The 18,694-nt window shown below is 47.9% G+C and overlaps 1 protein-coding gene across 1 annotated transcript in view; it reads right to left on the bottom strand.

Annotated features, from left to right (window-relative positions):
- Window positions 1-10,031: 10,031 nt before the first annotated feature.
- The window catches only part of LOC133264979 (AF4/FMR2 family member 1-like), a 29,011-nt gene continuing 20,348 nt past the window's right edge, over window positions 10,032-18,694 (bottom strand). The window contains exons 11-20 of the mRNA XM_061445176.1: window positions 17,422-17,671; window positions 16,229-16,320; window positions 15,874-15,877; window positions 15,662-15,721; window positions 14,738-14,868; window positions 13,514-13,585; window positions 12,801-12,903; window positions 12,673-12,710; window positions 11,870-12,084; window positions 10,032-10,153 (exon numbers count right to left, since the gene is read on the bottom strand). Coding sequence (XP_061301160.1) covers window positions 10,032-10,153; window positions 11,870-12,084; window positions 12,673-12,710; window positions 12,801-12,903; window positions 13,514-13,585; window positions 14,738-14,868; window positions 15,662-15,721; window positions 15,874-15,877; window positions 16,229-16,320; window positions 17,422-17,671 — 1,087 coding nt within the window. The remainder of the gene's footprint in view (window positions 10,154-11,869; window positions 12,085-12,672; window positions 12,711-12,800; window positions 12,904-13,513; window positions 13,586-14,737; window positions 14,869-15,661; window positions 15,722-15,873; window positions 15,878-16,228; window positions 16,321-17,421; window positions 17,672-18,694) is intronic.

Raw genomic sequence — 18,694 nt, 5'->3', positions numbered from 1 at the left:
TGACAACAAGGGCTTTGAAACAGCCTAGTGATGATACCTTCTTTGCTCCTCTGACCACTTCTTTGGTAAAGAACTGCTCCGCCTGATACACGGTAACTCTGGACCTCGTAACAAAGAAAACCTCTTCCCAACAAGAAGAGGTGGGAAAGAGAGAGCAGAAACATACTCATGGCCCCTAATAGAGTAGATTTCAGGTGGCAAGAAAGAGCAAATGGAAAGGCACTCTCACATGCAGCTTGCAACTCAAATACTCCAGCTGCTGTTTTCACTCACACCCTTATGGGCACATTACAACCCATGTATTTTCAAATCTTACCTTGCAACAGACGGAGAAGGTGCTTTTGTGGGAAATCTCTGCAGCAAGAAAAGAACTCTTGTTAGATTTGGGCTGCTCAGCTGCCATCAGTAACTAGCGCAGCCATGCATCTGGCAGCTCAGTTACGCGTGCCCTACCTTGAAGTGGTCGTTCAGAATGCTGGAATACTTTGCTGCAGTCTCTTTTTTGCCACGGAACAGGGCCATGTTCAGAAGGGACAGGCAGCGCATGCTGTCAACAGAAACACACCCAAGCTTGGTCAATATTCACGCTTGCTGCTGCCTGCTCAGCAGTCAGCAGCCTTGCGGGACGCAGGCAGGCATGCCTCAGCTCTACTGCAAAGTCCAGAAAGCTTGGGATTTCTCCTCCTTCTGCCTATCTTTAAAAAAGTCACTGTGAAATAATCACAAGGGGAAAGAAACCAAACGAGGGCGGGGTCTGGTCTTTCATATAAACAGGTGCCCAGCCTCTTACAGGTGCCACAGGCTGAGTAAGCCCCCCTGCAGCCACGTGCCTCAGCTACGTTCAAGCTACAGCTTCAGTTAGGTGGCTCCAACATGAGCAGCCAAATTGCATTCTTTCACCTTAGGTGAAAGCCCTTAGGTGCTCTCGAGTTACCAGAATATCAGATTTTAGAGCCTGTGCCTTCCACGTGTGGTCCCTTGTGATATGTTGGCTCACACTGGAGGTGTTCCAGTTCAGTCTGGATTTTCAAGTGTGAGGATTTCTTCCTTGCAGAACCCTGATTCCCATTTCACTCATTCCTTTTCCCCTGAAAGTAATGAGTCGTTCACTCGATCAAGTCTAAAAAGTACGAAGGCACAGAAAAAGAGTTACGCACCATAACACAGTAAAGATTTCTTCATGTGAAGGTGCTGAGGGGCTCATACAGTATTTTAGCGTCATGATGAATCTAAGGAAACAAAAGAAGGAGAACCTTGTCAGCCGTCAGTGATCTGATGGCCCGCTCTTTATAGGAGAAAACAGTGCATGCCATTATCTCAAAGGCTGGTCCAAAAGTCAGGGAACCTGCCCTGAGGAGGGGCAGGACTGAAAACATCCGTAAAACGGAGGCTTCTTCCTTAGTAATATTCCCCCCCATAGTCCCGTTCCCGGCTGCTCACCTTTTCCAGGTGATCGCATGTCCAGACCTCTTCAGTGCTACCCCAGCAGCCTCCTCACCTCTGCCAGGTGACAGGTCCGTGTCTGGATCACTTCGGTGCTCCCCCACCGGACTCCTCTGAGTTCAGCAGAGCTATGCCACCGGCCGCCGACTCTGAAAGATTAGCCCGAGTTCCTCCTGTTTGGGCACCGTTTGTGGCGTATCAAAGACGGACTCCAGCTCTGGTGAAATCTGAAGACCTTTATTTCGCCTCTCGCATCCCTTTTAGAGTTTCCTAAGTGCTAAGCAGTAACTTTCACACTTTTACTCCCTTATCATCCCCATTTAGCAAAACTGCTAGGGGTTACAAATATTCACACTCTTTGGTCTGTCTTTGAGATGCACATCCTGCTTTATCTTGCAAACTGCCTGCTTTGTTTTGCTAACCAATGTTTACCCTTCATTGTTCTCTTTACAGTTCCCAAGGCTTAGGCCTCATCAGGGCAACAGCACCTGGTATTTTCTTTACCATTCCCAAAGGCTTAAGCTGGACCAGGGCAATAACACCTGGATCCATTTCGTTAACTATTTTTATCCCATCACCCACAGAACGCTTGGTGGATAAAAAACTGGTTGGATGGCCGCACGAGAGGAGTTGTGGTCAATAGCTCAGCGTCCAGCTGGAGACCAGTCATGAGTGATGTCCCTGAAGGATCAGTGCTGGGACCAGTCTTGTTCAGCATCTTCGTCGCTGACATGGACAGTGGGATCGAGCGCGCCCTCAGCGAGTTTGCCGATGTCACCAAGCTGTGTGGTTCGGTTGATACGCTGGAGGGAAGGAATGCCATCCAGAGGGACCTTGACACGCTTGTGAGGGGGACTGATGCCAACCTTAGGAAGTTTAACCATGCCAAGTGTAAGGTCCTTCACCTGGGTCAGAGCAATCCCAGGCACAGCTACAGGTTGGACAGAGAAGAGATTCAGAGCAGCCCTGCGGAGAAGGACTTGGGGGTGTTGGTCGATGAGAAACTGAACTTGAGCCGGCTTCAGTGTGCGCTCGCAGCCCAGAGAGCCAACCGTATGCTGGGCTGCATCAAAAGGAGCGTGACCAGCAGGTCGAAGGAGGTGATCCTGCCCCTCTACTCTGCTCTCGTGAGACCTCACCTGGAGTATTGTGTGCAGTTCTGGTGTCCTCAACATCAAAAGGACATGGAACTGTTGGAATGAGTCCAGAGGAGGGCCACGAGGATGACCAGGGCACTGGAGCACCTCCCGTATCAAGACGGGCTGAGGAAGTTGGGGCTGTTCAGCCTGGAGAAGAGAAGGCTGCATGGAGACCTCATAGCAGCCTTCCAGTACCTGAAGGGGGCCTATAGGGATGCTGAGGAAGGCCTCTTGATTAGGGGCTGTAGTGACAGGACAAGGGGTGACGGTTTAAAACTGAAACAGGGGAAGTTTAGATTGGATATAAGAAGGAAGTTCTTTACCGTGAGGGTGGTGAGGCACTGGCATGGGTTGCCCAAGGAAGTTGCGAATGCTCCATCCCTGGCGGTGTTGAGGGCCAGGTCGGACAGAGCCTTGGGTGACACGATTTAGTGTGAGGTGTCCCTGCCCGTGGCAGGGGGTTTGGAAATAGATCATCTTAAGGTCCTTTCCAACCCTAACAATTCTGTGATTCTAAGGTATGATTGTGGCTGGGGACTCCAGATGACTCCCACCATTAAATGGGGCTTTCTATCTTGAATTAGGCTGAAACTGCTTCCAAAACTGTTCTCAGCACTGCTGCAGTGCAGAGTTGTGCAAACCCAAGTACTTTATTCCAGATGCTCCACCTGAATTGTTTGCTGGCTGCTGTTACCACATCTGTATTTGTTTTCTGAACCTTTGCATGTTCTCTCGACTGGAGCCGGCAGCAAATAAAGCGCTTCTAGCCAAGAGATGACACTTAGATCTGCAGTTCCTTCCTGGCTCTAGCAGCAAGGTTGGTGGTGTTGCTGCCACTTCGTGGCATTCCAGCGCAGCTCCTTGGATTCCAGACTGTTGCATTTCCGAGCTGTTCCAGCACAAGAAAAGCCACCAGGAAGCTGTGTGGTTCCTGCCATCTGACTTGCCTGGTGTGCAGGGGTTGTGGCGCTCCATCGCTCCAGGCCAAAAGCCCATGCCAATCCATACCTGCCCTCAGTTTGCCACCAGACCGGTGACTCGGGCTTCCAGTGAGTGCACACAACCTATGGTAGGTGGGGCAGCAGTGTCCTCACAGAGATCAGACACACGGGCACTGGGCTGCGCTGAAGAGAACGCACGTGTGCCTGCGGCTGCCTGCCTGGCTTCTGAATCACAGATTGGATTGGGTTGGGTTGGGTTGGGTTGGGAGGGACCTTCAAAGCCCATCCAGTCCAATCCCCCCGCAATGAGCAGCGACATCAGCTACATCAGGCTGCCCAGACAGACCCACATCCACCCTGGCCTTGAACGTCTCCGAGGACGGGGCGTGGACCACAGCATCCCATGGGCACAGTTCTGCCAGTCCCTGCCTTTGCCTTCTGTGACTTGGGCAGTTGGCTGGAGCTCCGGCGGGTGAAGAATGAAGCAAAAAAATGGCACTAAGTACCTCAGTGTCCCTTCTCCATGCCCCAGGTAACTTGGTCTTTCATTTCCTTCTGCAAGGGGGCCACACTTTCCCTCGGCTTCCTTTTATCATTGACACACCTGTAGGAGTTTTTCTTGTTGCCCCTAACGTCCTTGGCCAGATTTGGTTCTGCCAGGGCTTTTACCTTTCCTAACCTGATCCCTGGCTGCTCTGACTTTTCCTCAGTATTCCTCCCAGGCTGCCTGTCCTGGGTGACAGCGGACAACATTGCCGTATCGTTACAGTACGGAACGCTGGACCCAAGGAAACATTAACCTCAGCGATACGGAGTAGGAGAGGAGAAAAACCAGTGGGAATCCCAGGAATCCCGTACCTTGACTGAACACGTCGCTTGTGTTTGACATGGGCTGTAACGTGCCCAAGTCCTCACTGCAGGAGCATAAAGGTTACAGAAAATGGTGGCCCAAGAGCACTGCTGATTTCAGGTAGTGATGGGTTACTAAAAGTGCCATTAGCATACAGAAAGCAGAGGCTGCCAGCAGGCTATTTTAGTGTTTGGAGAGCAGCACGGGGCTGAGAAACCGCAGTCAACTTGAATGCAGCTGCTTTGCCAAATGTAACATTTGGCTTTGAAAAGGATAAGCCAAGCCGAAGCGACAAAGCCAGACAGTTTATGGTACGTAACAAATCTCAAAAGAGATTAAACACAGTTGCAAAATGAGATTTAGTCAAGAAAGGCTCAATAAACAAACAAACAAAATCTGATTGCAAAGCAACCCCAACGTAGTTTTGGCTGCTTTAGCTGGGGATGGGGCCACTGCCTTGGGCACAGAGCTGAGTAGGACCATGGATGCTTGCTGCAGCCCCACGGCCTCCTGCTCCCCCTTTGCCCTCCCTGGCTTTGAGATGACCTCCCTGCTGGCACGTCACACCTCCTCCTCCTGCTGCGTCCCTCCTCTTCCGCTCCCCATCTCCATCCCACCTCCAAAATGAACCCTCCTCCCTTTAGCCCCAAGCAAGGATTGTAGGAAACAAACCTTTTGGGGTGCGAGGGGTAGGGAAATGATGGAACAGAGGATGCGAGTGACACAGGTGCAGCTGCACCCTGGCCAGCAGAGAGGGCAGCTTGTGTTCAACTCACCCTCGCTCCCCACCAGAACCACAGCAAGATCCACACATGTATGGCCACAACCACGAGCTGCCTTCCCATGCTCCTCTTCTTACCTTCCATGCATCTTGCAGCCGGCCTGGGGGAGACCTGCTGTCACACCACTTGAAACACTGGTTGATGGCAGTGAACTGAGTCCCAGTCCCACCTTGCCTGAGCAAAGGCACCACCAAGCTCCTCCTGTCTAAGCCTGTAACTAAAATTCCCACCAGATGCTCACATGGGGATGTTTCACATCTGGGTTATTTTACTAATGAGATACTTCTTTCCTTTACTCTTTCTTCAGTACCAGTTTTGCCACTGGGGCTTTACGTGTGCAGCAAAAAAAGCGAACTGAGCCCCCCCCAAAAGTGTACCTTTTCTCTACGTCTGTAACAGGAAAGTGTCTGGTGGGTATTACAACAGGCTTCAGAATCCTCTACAGTTTACAGACTACGTTAGAAAACCACATCCATGCTTAGCAGACGCCTTTGGCGCAGTGTCTGATGCAGAAAGGACCTGAATAATGCACGAACTGTATCACAATAGTGCATAGAGACATGCAGAAATCATTCTTCCAAGGCACAGTCACACTGCCCAACATAAAACCAAATAATGGGAAAAGCCCCAAACAAGAACTGTTAAGGCCGTTGCAAAGAGCTCACCTCACACAACCCACGAGAAGCAGAGCTACCACGGGGCATGGAACCCTGTGGGATTCCCTGAGGCAACGGGATTTCCCTGTCAGCGAGTGCTCAGAGCCAGGCTCTGGTGGCTGCCGGCGGCGGACTCTGGCACAGTCTTCTCTGAATCCATTTCAGGAGGAGAAGAGGCTGATGCCTTGAATCATGACCCTCCTGCCACTCTGAGCACCTAGATTTGCACACATTCTTGTTCCCAAAGGAAAGGGCAAGGGGTGACAAACAGGGGAGCAATTGAAACGGAGACTTCTTGTACATAAATTCATACTTAAACCTCATTCAGAAGGGAAACGCTAAGACCAGTCAGAGAGAAAAGGCAACCCGCAACTTCTCTACAAGAAGCACGAAGACGCTTGCAACAACTCATAACAAATGGGCTATTTCATTTATTGTTTATTTCCCCACATAAATGAATCGGCCATCTCAGAAACTCCATCACACACAGGGCAGAAAACATCATTTACAAGACGAACCTGTGTCCCCAAAATAAGTTTCAGGCGTATAGATTTAGAAAGGGAACCAAGAGGGAAGGGAGAGGACAAAACAAGACCAAGGACATCGCAGTCAGACTTTGACCTTAATTTACAGAAGAGATCTCTGGGGGGTTTCAACTATTGAATAAATGGCATCTTAAAAATAGATCATTTGACAGTTTCAACACGTGCATTATTTCTCCTAAATAAATAGGGCATGGAAATGGTTTCGCTTTGCTACCACAGCTGCCTCCTTTCCTTACGGGACTTCACCATCACCCGTTTCCCTTGGATTCATGATTTTGTTCCTCAATGGCAAATGTTATTTCCTCCACTATTACGTGTTTTGGTTTTAGTCATTCCTTCATTCGCACTTGTTAAGACCTGATACAGGCCCAAGTGCAAATGATGAGCATCTTGCCTAACCCTTCACAGGCCTCTGAGCTGGCTCGAGGTGGAAACATGATGGCTTTAAAAAAATTAACTATTATTGAAACAGTCTCCTCCATGACCTGCAACAAAGCACAGCTTCCTATGTAGCTTGGTACCAATGCTTCCTCAGATTGCTTTTGAAATGAAAGCCCCCAAATACCGCCCTGCACACCTGTGACATGAACTGCCCAGGATCCCATTTCCTCCAGTTCCAGGGGAGTTTGCTTTGGGAGTGGGAGCAGTCCTTGCATGACCACTGCCACACAGTAGCAGAGCACATGTGCCCTTTCCCAGCTGTAAAGAGGCAAATGCCAGTACATCTGCCTTGCCCAGGCGTCTTCTTACCAACTCTGCTCACATAATGCACTTGCATGAGCTTTCCAGGGCAGCAGATGATTGCCATCTGGGCAGCAAAGTGCCTAAAGGGCCGGCAAGGACAGGACCTGGTGCACCCACAGCTTACAGCAGGGGTGGGCAAGTGGCTCTCCAATGGGAACACGGTCTGGCAGCAGGGAGTGAGAGGGGTGTATGCAAAATTAGAGTCCCGAGGGGACCTGCGTCCCTGCTTCACCTTATGCTTACCCATAACTAACACTCTGCCAAGGCTCTTGCAGACTCCCACAGTGGTTTTCATATTCAATAAAGCTTCCTTCCTCTTCCTCAGCCGGTGAGCCTAAAAATTGCTAAGTTGCTTTGAAGACAAAGCCACAAGGCGGCATCGACACACTAGTATGGAATCGAGCTCCAAAGTGCATGTCAAGCCTTCAGGCTGGCTGGCCATCCCCATGCTTCCCGAGAACAAAACACTTAAAGCTGAGCCCCTCTCTGTCCCTGGCTCACCCAGAGCAGCCCAGGGAGAAGGAGCGCAAGTGAAGTTTGATAGGTAAAAGAGCGAGGGGGGGACATGGACCTTCCTTCCACTGGTTAGGACAGCTTATCCCTGAAAGGCACTAAGGCTTTCAATAAAGTGAACATACAAGGACAGTCCCTTGAAGGTACAGGAGGTCCCGCACTGCCAGGGTAGGCGAAGGGACTCCAGGCTTCCCGGTGGCAGAGGCCATTTCTACAGGAACTACTTCTGGAAACGAACACCTTTTGCTCTCCGCTTTCGTGACCATCCAGACTACTAGCAGGTAATTTACACAATACTGCTGCACACACGCAGACCTGTTCCTCCATCCTGAAATCATGGGGAAAATGGAGCTCATCCTTTCCTGCAAGTACAGCTATTTTAGGACACCATTCTCTTCACCACTCCCACAGGTCTGTCCGAGACAGGGCAAGGGATGCCAGAAGGGACCAGAGGGCTAAGGCACACTGTGAGATATGAGGAGGGCAGGATGCTGCTGCCACACAACAGGAAATCTTTGGGTAGAGAACGGTGTCCCCCTACTGAACACACAGGTGCCGCAGATGCTGCCCTCACAGTTACTGTCACCTGCAAAATCACATTTTCAAAACGCAGCCCCCAACAAGGAAAAAATTGCTTGCAAACAGCTCATTATTCCCTCGGGTGTCCCCTTGACAAATTCCTAAGTTGCTGGGCCCATCCTATAGTTTGGTTCAGAGAGAGCACATGAGTTACCTCCCACACGAAGGAGGTCCTACTTTGCTACCAAACCCTGCTTTTACATAGTCACTGACAGCAGCAACGGTTACAGGCAAATACCCAAACACAAAATTTGTCCAGGCAAGGCAGTAATTTTTGCGGCTTTTATTAGAACGTAACGCTGCCCGGCGCTGGTGAGGGTGTTACTTGCCAATGCAGAGGTAAAGACAACAAAGACTGCACCTGTGCTTGCAATAACACTTCTCTCAGATGTCTTCTGTTCAAACAGCTGTTGCAAACACTGGGATGTTGCATAATAACCTCAGGAGGAAGATGTCCTTCTTGAAGGCACTTCTCAAAGTATAATTACTGTTCCGCTGGTTATTCATAGAAATGTTTGTAGACCATCAATACATTGAGCCATTCAGACACTTCATTGCGCTTCGTTGTTTTAAAGGAAGGTGCCATCAACGCTGTGGCTTTCCTCCCCAGAACAGTTCAATGTTTTTCCAGTATACCCAGATCTATCCCACGATGATTCCTCTTCCTCTGCAGGCGCTTTGTAGCTGACAGTTCCACAGTTCAACACCTGAACAATCTAAGAATTCAATAAAGAGAGGCTGAGACTTTGAAAGTGCAAAGAACAAACAAAACCCCAAGGGCAGAAAACAAAAATAAAGAAATAATAATAATAGAAATAAGAATGATAGTAAGAAAAAGAAGTTCCAGGTACTTCAGAAGAAAAAGTTGTTCCACGTACCTACGACGTTCTTCCAGGTACCTACGACGCTGTTCCAAGTACCTAAAAAGTTCTTCCAGGTACCTAAGAAGTTCTTCCAGGTACCTAAGATGTTCTCCAAGGTACCTAAGAAGTTGTTGGAGGTACCTAAGAAGTTGTTCCTGGTACCTAAGAAGTTCTTTGAGGTACCTAAGAAGTTGTTCCACGTGCCTAAGAAGTTGTTCCTGGCAGTTAAGAAGTTGTTGGAGGTACCTAAGAAGTTGTTGGAGGTACCTAAGAAGTTGTTGGAGGTACCTAAGAAGTGGTTTCAGGCACCTAAGAAGAGGTTTCAGGTACCTAAGAAGTGGTTGCAGGCACCTAAGAAGTGCTGGGATGTACCTAAGAAGTGGTTGCAGGCACCTAAGAAGTGGTTGCAGGCACCTAAGAAGTGCTGGGATGTACCTAAGAAGTGGTTGCAGGCACCTAAGAAGTGGTTGGAGGCACCTAAGAAGTGCTGGGAGGTACCTAAGAAGTGGTTGCAGGCACCTAAGAAGTGGTTGGAGGCACCTAAGAAGTGCTGGGAGGTACCTAAGAAGTGGTTGCAGGCACCTAAGAAGTGGTTGCTGGCACCTAAGAAGTGGTTGCAGGCACCTAAGAAGTGGTTGCTGGCACCTAAGAAGTGGTTGCAGGCACCTAAGAAGAGGTTTCAGGTATCTAAGAAGTTGTTGCAGGTACCAAAGAAGTTGTTGCAGGTACCAAAGAAGTTGTTGCAGGTACCAAAGAAGTTGTTGCAGGTACCAAAGAAGTTGTTGCAGGTACCAAAGAAGTTGTTGCATGCACCTAAGAAGTGGTTGCAGGTACCTAAGAAATCGTTGCAGGTACCTAGGTACCTAAGAAGTTGGTCGAGGTACCCAAGAAGTTGGTCGAGGTACCTAAGAAGAATAAGTTGTTCCAGCTACTTAAGAAGAAGAAGAACAACCAACTTAACTAACTTGAGCACCAGTTAAGGCATGTTGTTTTCCAGTCTCAGCCAGTGTAAACCCTGTCTAACATAGCGGACTAGTCTGATCAAGCTGCTGGTCAGTGACAGCTCCTCCGATGCTGTGCCGAGTTCCCCAAAAAACTCTGGAAAAAAAAGAGAGAAAACATTTGGTTGGTTTCACACAAGAGGCACGGAGGAACAACAGCAGCACACTGTCACTTGGGAAGTCCCGTTAAACACATGGTTAATACAGACAGCTCAGCGGTATTAGAAGGCTGGGAAGTGTTAACAAGCACGCACGGCAGGGCATACGAGAGGAAAAGGCACTCGCGTGTGCATACACACTGAACCACCTCCCCCAGTGCCTGTAAAAGGACATTGAGACTCCACGGCAGGGGGCAGAAATCTGGGTGTTCACACCCCAGTCCCTGCCACATGCTCCTCCAGATGTTGAACCGGCCAGATTTGACCGTCTTTCTGAAGGATGCCCAGAAGCACACACAGCTGTCAGAACAGCCCTTTCCTTTCATCCATCCTCAAACCCTGGAGCCATCACGATTTCTCAACTGAACAGGTTTAAACATTTCTAAGGCTTGACAGGCTATACAGCTCTAATTTGAGTTGCTTTTAGCTGGGCACTTGAGGCAGGGTTAAGGTAGTGTTCCTATCCTCCCACCAACTTCAGGCACCATGCTCCTTCTCCTGCACAGGTAGGAGACGGCTCTTGTAGCCTATCTGAGGCTGCTGGGAGGTGCCGTCAGGCCGCACACCCTGCTCTGTACTGGCAATCTTCTCTGCAGGTGACAGCAAGTTATGGGAAATCAGCCCACCTGTTCCTTTCCGGTCACCTTTCTGAGACGTTCCTGTAGGACCTGCCTTCCAGTGACATGGGCTTTTCCCAGTCCCTTAGTCCCTCCAGTCTCAATCATGTTGCAGAGTACCTTTCGGCTCTCCTTTTTTACACACAAAGATTGGAGGCTGAAAACTTCTGCTCAGCTGTGTAAGGAACATTTCGGGAGTATTCTCTGAATTCCAGCCACTGCCTCGTTAGCGAATTTTTACAACCTTCCAGCAACTGAGCCAGGCACATTGGTCTTTTTGGGTTTTTCTGAGTTTGCCAACAGATTGTGACACTACACCCCTTCACCCACAGCAGCTCAGAAAGCTGTGGTTTATGGAAAATGACTGCAATGGCTGCAAATGCCACGTGGAATAGCAGGTTACACACTGAAGGCACCCAATCTAGGGCTTTTAAGCATTCACCGCTGCTTGTACCTGTCGCGGCACCACAGGACAGTACAATCTTTTTAACAACAAAACTGTAAAACACAAAAAGTAGCAGCAATGTCAGGAGATGCTACCGGCAAATACTGATCATGTGCCCCAGAAGAACTCCAGTTCAAGGGCAGCTCAGCCTCTCTGTTACAGGGTGATGCCAGCCCCACTGCTCTCAAGACAAAACTACCTGGAAGATTGACCAACAAAAGCACAGGGCTGCAGGCCAAAATGTTTCTAGTAAAAGTGAACCCACTCAGCAAACCTAAGCATCCCAAAGGGAAAAGTAAAGAGCAAAAAACTCCTTATGCCTCTTGTGTTACCAGGAAATGCGAGTTGGCTGGTTCCCTGCACTTGATACGCTCACCCCTTAGCTCTTAGACATTTGAGGATGCCGAGCCAACCTTTAAATGGCAACACTCATCAATATATCATCATCTGGCATCTCTGCCAACATGCCATAGCTGTCTGTATGTAATGCTTTGATCTTTAGGTATGGTGCTTGCTACACTGTTAGAATTTAGGCATGCACATACGTACAAACACAACACAAAAGACAGAAAAGCCAGAGGGCAAAAGCTTACCCTGATTCTTCAGGATCAGTGCATCAGCTCGCTCCCAATTATTAAGCGCAGAGAGAACATAGGAAGTGATGTTGACGTAGGAATAGGTGATGTCTGGGATATCGGAGGAGACGGTGGTTGAAGAGCACATACTGTTATCACTGCAGTTGCCAGCTCCCCGCAGAGAAGTGGTAGGAGACGGCATTGGAAACGATGGAGAAGGCACGCCTGTGCTCCTGCAGGAGAAAGAAACACCATCATGAACATTTAACTTTCGCTGCCACATACACAGCAACACTGCTGCAGATACCTAGAAAGGACAACATGCTCTAGAACTCACAAATTAGAAAATGAGTTTCTTAATTGGTGACTGAGCTAAAGAGACAAATATTCAGGTATCACCTCAAAGTTATGCTAACACAGGGTGAAGGCACGACCCTACCGGACAGTGGCCAGGAAGACAGGAAGGGTATCTCACTAAGTATCAAAGGATCTCTAACAGAACAAAGATGACAACAAGGGCTTTGAAACAGCCTAGTGATGATACCTTCTTTGCTCCTCTGACCACTTCTTTGGTAAAGAACTGCTCCGCCTGATACACGGTAACTCTGGACCTCGTAACAAAGAAAACCCCTTCCCAACAAGAAGAGGTGGGAAAGAGAGAGCAGAAACATACTCATGGCCCCTAACAATAGATTTCAGGTGGCAAGAAAGAGCCAATGGAAAGGCACTCTCACATGCAGCTTGCAACTCAAATACTCCAGCTGCTGTTTTCACTCACACCCTTATGGGCACATTACAACCCATGTATTTTCAAATCTTACCTTGCAACAGACGGAGAAGGTGCTTTTGTGGGAAATCTCTGCAGCAAGAAAAGAACTCTTGTTAGATTTGGGCTGCTCAGCTGCCATCAGTAACTAGCGCAGCCATGCATCTGGCAGCTCAGTTACGCGTGCCCTACCTTGAAGTGGTCGTTCAGAATGCTGGAATACTTTGCTGCAGTCTCTTTTTTGCCACGGAACAGGGCCATGTTCAGAAGGGACAGGCAGCGCATGCTGTCAACAGAAACACACCCAAGCTTGGTCAATATTCACGCTTGCTGCTGCCTGCTCAGCAGTCAGCAGCCTTGCGGGACGCAGGCAGGCATGCCTCAGCTCTGCTGCAAAGTCCAGAAAGCTCGGGATTTCTCCTCCTTCTGCCTATCTTTAAAAAAGTCACTGTGAAATAATCACAAGGGGAAAGAAACCAAACGAGGGCGGGGTCTGGTCTTTCATATAAACAGGTGCCCAGCCTCTTACAGGTGCCACAGGCTGAGTAAGCCCCCCTGCAGCCACGTGCCTCAGCTACGTTCAAGCTACAGCTTCAGTTAGGTGGCTCCAACATGAGCAGCCAAATTGCATTCTTTCACCTTAGGTGAAAGCCCTTAGGTGCTCTCGAGTTACCAGAATATCAGATTTTAGAGCCTGTGCCTTCCACGTGTGGTCCCTTGTGATGTCCTGGCTCACACTAGAGGTGTTCCAGTTCAGTCTGGATTTTCAAGTGTGAGGATTTCTTCCTTGCAGAACCCTGATTCCCATTTCACTCATTCCTTTTCCCCTGAAAGTAATGAGTCGTTCACTCGATCAAGTCTAAAAAGTACGAAGGCACAGAAAAAGAGTTACGCACCATAACACGGTAAAGATTTCTTCATGTGAAGGTGCTGAGGGGCTCATACAGTATTTTAGCGTCATGATGAATCTAAGGAAACAAAAGAAGGAGAACCTTGTCAGCCGTCAGTGATCTGATGGCCCGCTCTTTATAGGAGAAAACAGTGCATGCCATTATCTCAAAGGCTGGTCCAAAAGTCAGGGAACATGCCCTGAGGTCTTAGTCCTGGCACCAAGTGCTTTTATGACCTTGAGCAGAGGACTGTCTCAAAACGCCTTGTTTTCCATGCCACAGGAACAGATAACGGCCTCTTATGTGACTCACTCTCCTCTTACACGATTAACAGGCAGCACCCCTTCAAGTAGATGTTCCCCATGGGCCACCTAATGGCCTGGGGCAGACATCTTAGAGGAAATGAGTCGCTTGGTAAAACACAGCCAAGCAACTCTGCTTTCTGAAAGCAAAGCAAAGCAACAGCAGCAGCTGGGAAATACAGTCCCTCAAGAGCAGAAAGCAAACAATTCCTTTTAAAAGTTTGCAGGCTATGACAGAAAAACCTGACAGCTGTTTCAGCTGTGAGGCAAGGCATCAAATCAACTCTCAAACACACTCATACATCCCCTCATTTCAATAGGAATAAACTGATACCTGTCTCCCTCCTATCCAATACATGGTTCCTCAGGTTGTGCTGCCTGTACATGTCACACGGCCCGTGTATGTCATACTACCTGCATATATCTACTATGGCTCTGAAACTAAATGGGGAAGGTTGCTAAAAGAAGCCCCAGTAAAGCGTACTGGTAGAAAAACACATGGCAGAAACCAGTAAAGTCTGCCTTCAATCAAGTTGCAAGACCTCTGGGGCACTGACTGCTCTTTCACATGCTGTATTGCTGCTTTGCTTTTTAAAACTGAAATGCTACTGAGCTCGCATGCAAAAGCAACTTCAGGTCTGGATAAAGGAAAAATCCCTTCATGCCCTTTCTTGTCAGAACCGGTGTTCTCTGGTGTACCTCAGCTGCAAGGCTCAAATGCTCAAGAGGACATGGCGCCTACTTCTTCCGATAAGCAATGCTGAACCATTTCAAAGGATTTGTCTCTGGTGCCTTTGCATGGCCTGTCTCGTGCTTGTACAGCAACCTGAACTCTGCTCCATGGTGGGAACCCACAGCTGCCACAGGTGCAAACAAGCAATGCAACTAACCCTTCCCCTCCAAACATGCTGCTTTGAAAACTGCTTACTTGATGAAATCTGTGGTGTCCTGGAATATTTTGTAGGCGAAATTCTGTGCATTCGCTTCCAAGGCAATTCCGTACTCGATGAAGAAAAGGGCAGATTCTAGGTACTGAAAGGCCTTCGCAATCTTGTCAGTCTATTGGGAAGAATATTCTCCTTTTTAGACTACGACAAAAATGGCTTAGTGTACCCAAATGTCTCAAGTGTACCCACATTCCCTTTTTCTCCCTAGTAAGTCAGGAGTTGAAGGAAGAAAAAGATGCGGGCCAGGCCTCCAGGTGACAGTTAATGTGGTCTGGGTGTGCTCTGGCTGTTTGTAGCTCTTCCTCTTGACCAATGGTTTCCCCAAGTATTTATTATCTGTACAGTGTTTGGATATTACTGTCTGGTCTTGGAGGCCTGCCTCGTGAAAGGCAGGTTCCCTCACTTCATTTTCACAGGTAAATGGCAAGTAGCATATGTAACTTATCTGACTGAGGCCTAACTAGCAAAAACTACACTACTTCATGTACACTGCTAAACTGCACATAAAGAAGAGAGCTGCTTACATCTGCAAAGGGCACTTCCAAGTCTTGTCCACCAGCAACACAATTACTGTCAGGATCGTGACATTTCAGGGTAAACTGTCCTATAACTGTTCTGACAAGGGCTTTGTCATAGCTCTGCAAAGCAAAGTGGCCTGCTAACCTCAGACAACATCTGCTCTAAATCCTGTTCTTGAGGCATGTTCTCTAGATGTGTTTATAACAAAGGGAAATGTCTGAACATTTTGGGAAACAAAGACAGCATCCCCACATATGACTTGAACAGACTCCAAGTTTGGAGTATGGGAAGTCATTTTAACTGGTGAATCCTTATGCACATGAACACAAATACTGGCTCCCAATGCATGAGCTTCTTTACATTTCTAGCACAGAGCCAAAACTTACCATTGCATCAGCTTTGTGTTTCAGCCTCCTGGCCTCTTCTGCGTAGTATTCTGCTGGATACTTCAGATGTCTGAATTTGGGACACAGAGAGGAAAAACAGAAAACAGGGAAAAGGCAGTGGGATAAACTATTCACCGTGCAAATGGCACACAACCAGTCGTGCACTAACAAAACGAGCAAGTAAAGAGTCATGCCCTCTCAGAAAAAGTTACCTGCCTGCCCAGCACCTTGTCACAGAGTAGTTTACCACTTGCCAAGAAGGAGGCAAATCAAAACCTATCATTTGTAGGCAGGCACAAGAGGTACCTCCTCTCAGAGTGAAAAAGTAACTAATTTCTAGAGTAGTGCTTCTAGTCCAAGAAATGCTGTAATTAGACCTTTGCTTTGGGGTAGGTGGGGTAAGTCCCAGACATGAGAAGACAGTACAGGGCAAGTCGCCGACACCTCTCCTTCTCTCTTTCCTCCCCAGAGAAATGCCTATTAAGGCAGAAGCCAGGGTAGCTGCAGGGCCAGGCTGGCCTGGTGGCTTTACAAAGTACAGATGACGGGTGTAAGACAAAACCTTACCTTTCAAACTTGAGTTGAGGTCTCTTTGGCCGGGAGGTACCATTTGGCAAAGAAGGCACTGGGAAAAGTTTTGTGACGTGTCCGGCAGATCCCTGACAAATCACAGAATACAGATAAATCTGCTTAGAGAGATGTCGAAAACGATTTCAAAGCTTGCCTTTCCTGAATTTCAATAGGAAATATTTTTTTGTCCCAGGCATAGTCTATCTCCCAGGCTCTACCTGTCTTCTAACCTACTTCCCCAGCACCTCCTCCAATAATGGAAATGAAAACCTGGCTTCTTACCTGACTGCTAGTAGAAAGGCTTAATACCATTCACATCATTAATACTTTTCCCAAGCATGGGGAAATTAAGTAGCAGCTTTCCTTGCACAATGGCTAAGATAGCAGTAAGGCTGCAAGCAGCACATTTTTCAGGAAACCTTTCACTAACCAAGGCAGCAAGAGGTAATATCCATTCACACTTATTTCCAGCTTAACCACAAAATCGTTGATTCTCCATTACCAACTACATTATAAGGAAAAAGCAAGCAGTTAGAAGCCAGCTGATAGAGCGAGCACAGTCGGGCTTGACTCACACAACATACTAGAGCACACCCACCCAGTCACTAGTAAATAGGAAGACAACTGAATTTTACAACCCAAAAATGCAAAGATCCAGCTGCAAGGATCACTAACAATTTCATAAGCAAATTGTGAGGATGGTGAGGCACTGAAACAGGTTGCCCAAAGAAGTGGTAAATGCTCCATTCCATCCCAAACCATTCTATGATACTATGAAAACCTTACACGCGGGTTGTATGTTTCTTATTTTTAAGCAGCCCACTTTTCCCTTTTGTAAACACCCTTATTTTACACCAGTATTGTACTTGCAGTTGCCTACAGTCAGAAACAGTTACTGCCATCAACACGATGCCTTTGGTTTTTACACGGGCACCTCTTCTCACTAAGCTCCACTAAATGAGATGAAAACAAACGATGGCAAGTCAGCAGAGAAGTTACAGTGTAGGCTTCTGGGCTAGTGACGTACGGTTACAGATAGCCGTGAAAGGGGCAAAATGCCTCAGAGAGCTTTCTCTGGTGGCTGGTTTATCTTCTTTCCTTTTCTATAGCCTCAGAGCATGTTTCTAAAGAGAATCACGCAGCACCCACGGGTTGCAGGGAACTTCCTGTTAGTTATAACAGATACCTACCTTGATATCCTTTGATAGTTCAGCTTCATTACTCTGCACTTTGCGGTGCTTGCAGATCAAAGGATCCTTGTTGTTGCTCTCGGTCTTGGTTGTGTTGTCGATGGCAGACAGCTCGTCGTTCTGGCTTCTGCGTCTCTTCTGGGCCACCTTTGTTGACTTTGGTGCAGGAGGTATAGGACACAGTGGTGGCAGTGGTGGAGGTTGAAAATCATTCTTCCAGTATTCAAATGAAGCTTTGGAGTTTGATGCTCTGGAGACGGGAAGAGCATTCAGCAATTGGGATGAATACGGTGCATCAATAATGTGGTGAATTTTTACAAAATTCGTTGCATCATGTACCGATGATGCTGAAATCTCTCTGGAAGTGAAGATGACATTAAGAATCCAACAAAGGCAAAATGAAATTTCAGTGTGCATTAGATACCACATCTTCAGCTGCTAACAACAGACAAGCGAGTTGCTTTTCAAGTAGAATTACGCCCCAGGACTTGTCCCTGGAATAAAAATTTATAACCAGGATAGCAGGATATTGCAAAAAAGACATCCCTCCAACACAGCCCCTTTTTACTTAAAGACAGAGACAGTCAGTTCTCTGTGAGAAATCAGCCAACAGGGCATTCCAACTCAGGGACTGCAACATCACAAGGAGGAAATTAAGCTAAACCCAGAGAAAAGACTGAACTGTAACGTTGCGCATCTGGCTTCATTCTGCTGTGCATGAGACAGTCCTCTCCCCTGCTCCACAACCCACTTTTCCCATGGCACAGTCCCTACTCACTGCACTCGTGCTCCCTAACTTCACTGCCTTGTTACAGCTCCAGAGAGGATTATAGCACAGCAGCACCCTCTGACCTGATCCAGTGCCCTCTCTCCTCCAAAATACATATTCTCCTTTCACTCCCAAAGCCGGAACATGGGGTTTGCCTTCACTGAGAAAAAGGGAGGAATGAACCCCAGTGTCAAAGCCCCTCCGTTATTACACCAACTGAAATATCACCCAACTAAACGTTAGCCCAGCGTTTCAGCGCTTTAAGAGTACGTCTCTATTTTCTCGGCAGAAAAGCAGATTACTCGTATTTTCAGGCCACAAACCTCAACGCTATACCAATCCAAGGCAATGCCTCAAATTCAAGCCACAAGCAAGAATTTAATGCAGTAGCCCATGACTGATGCGCAAGCCTCCCATTTGAAGACATGCGCCTGGAAGCATTTGCTCTAGCAAAGATCTAGCCAAAATGCTGGCAGCACAAATTAAGCAAATTATATAGGGGAA

The sequence above is a fragment of the Pezoporus flaviventris genome, unplaced genomic scaffold, assembly GCF_033815535.1.
Source record: "Pezoporus flaviventris isolate CSIRO_AGI_PZ_B2104156 unplaced genomic scaffold, CSIRO_AGI_Pfla_v1 ptg000002l, whole genome shotgun sequence".
NCBI classification, from domain to species: Eukaryota; Metazoa; Chordata; class Aves; order Psittaciformes; family Psittacidae; genus Pezoporus; species Pezoporus flaviventris.
Note: the sequence above shows the minus strand (reverse complement) of the source record. Positions and strands in the feature narration are given on the sequence as shown.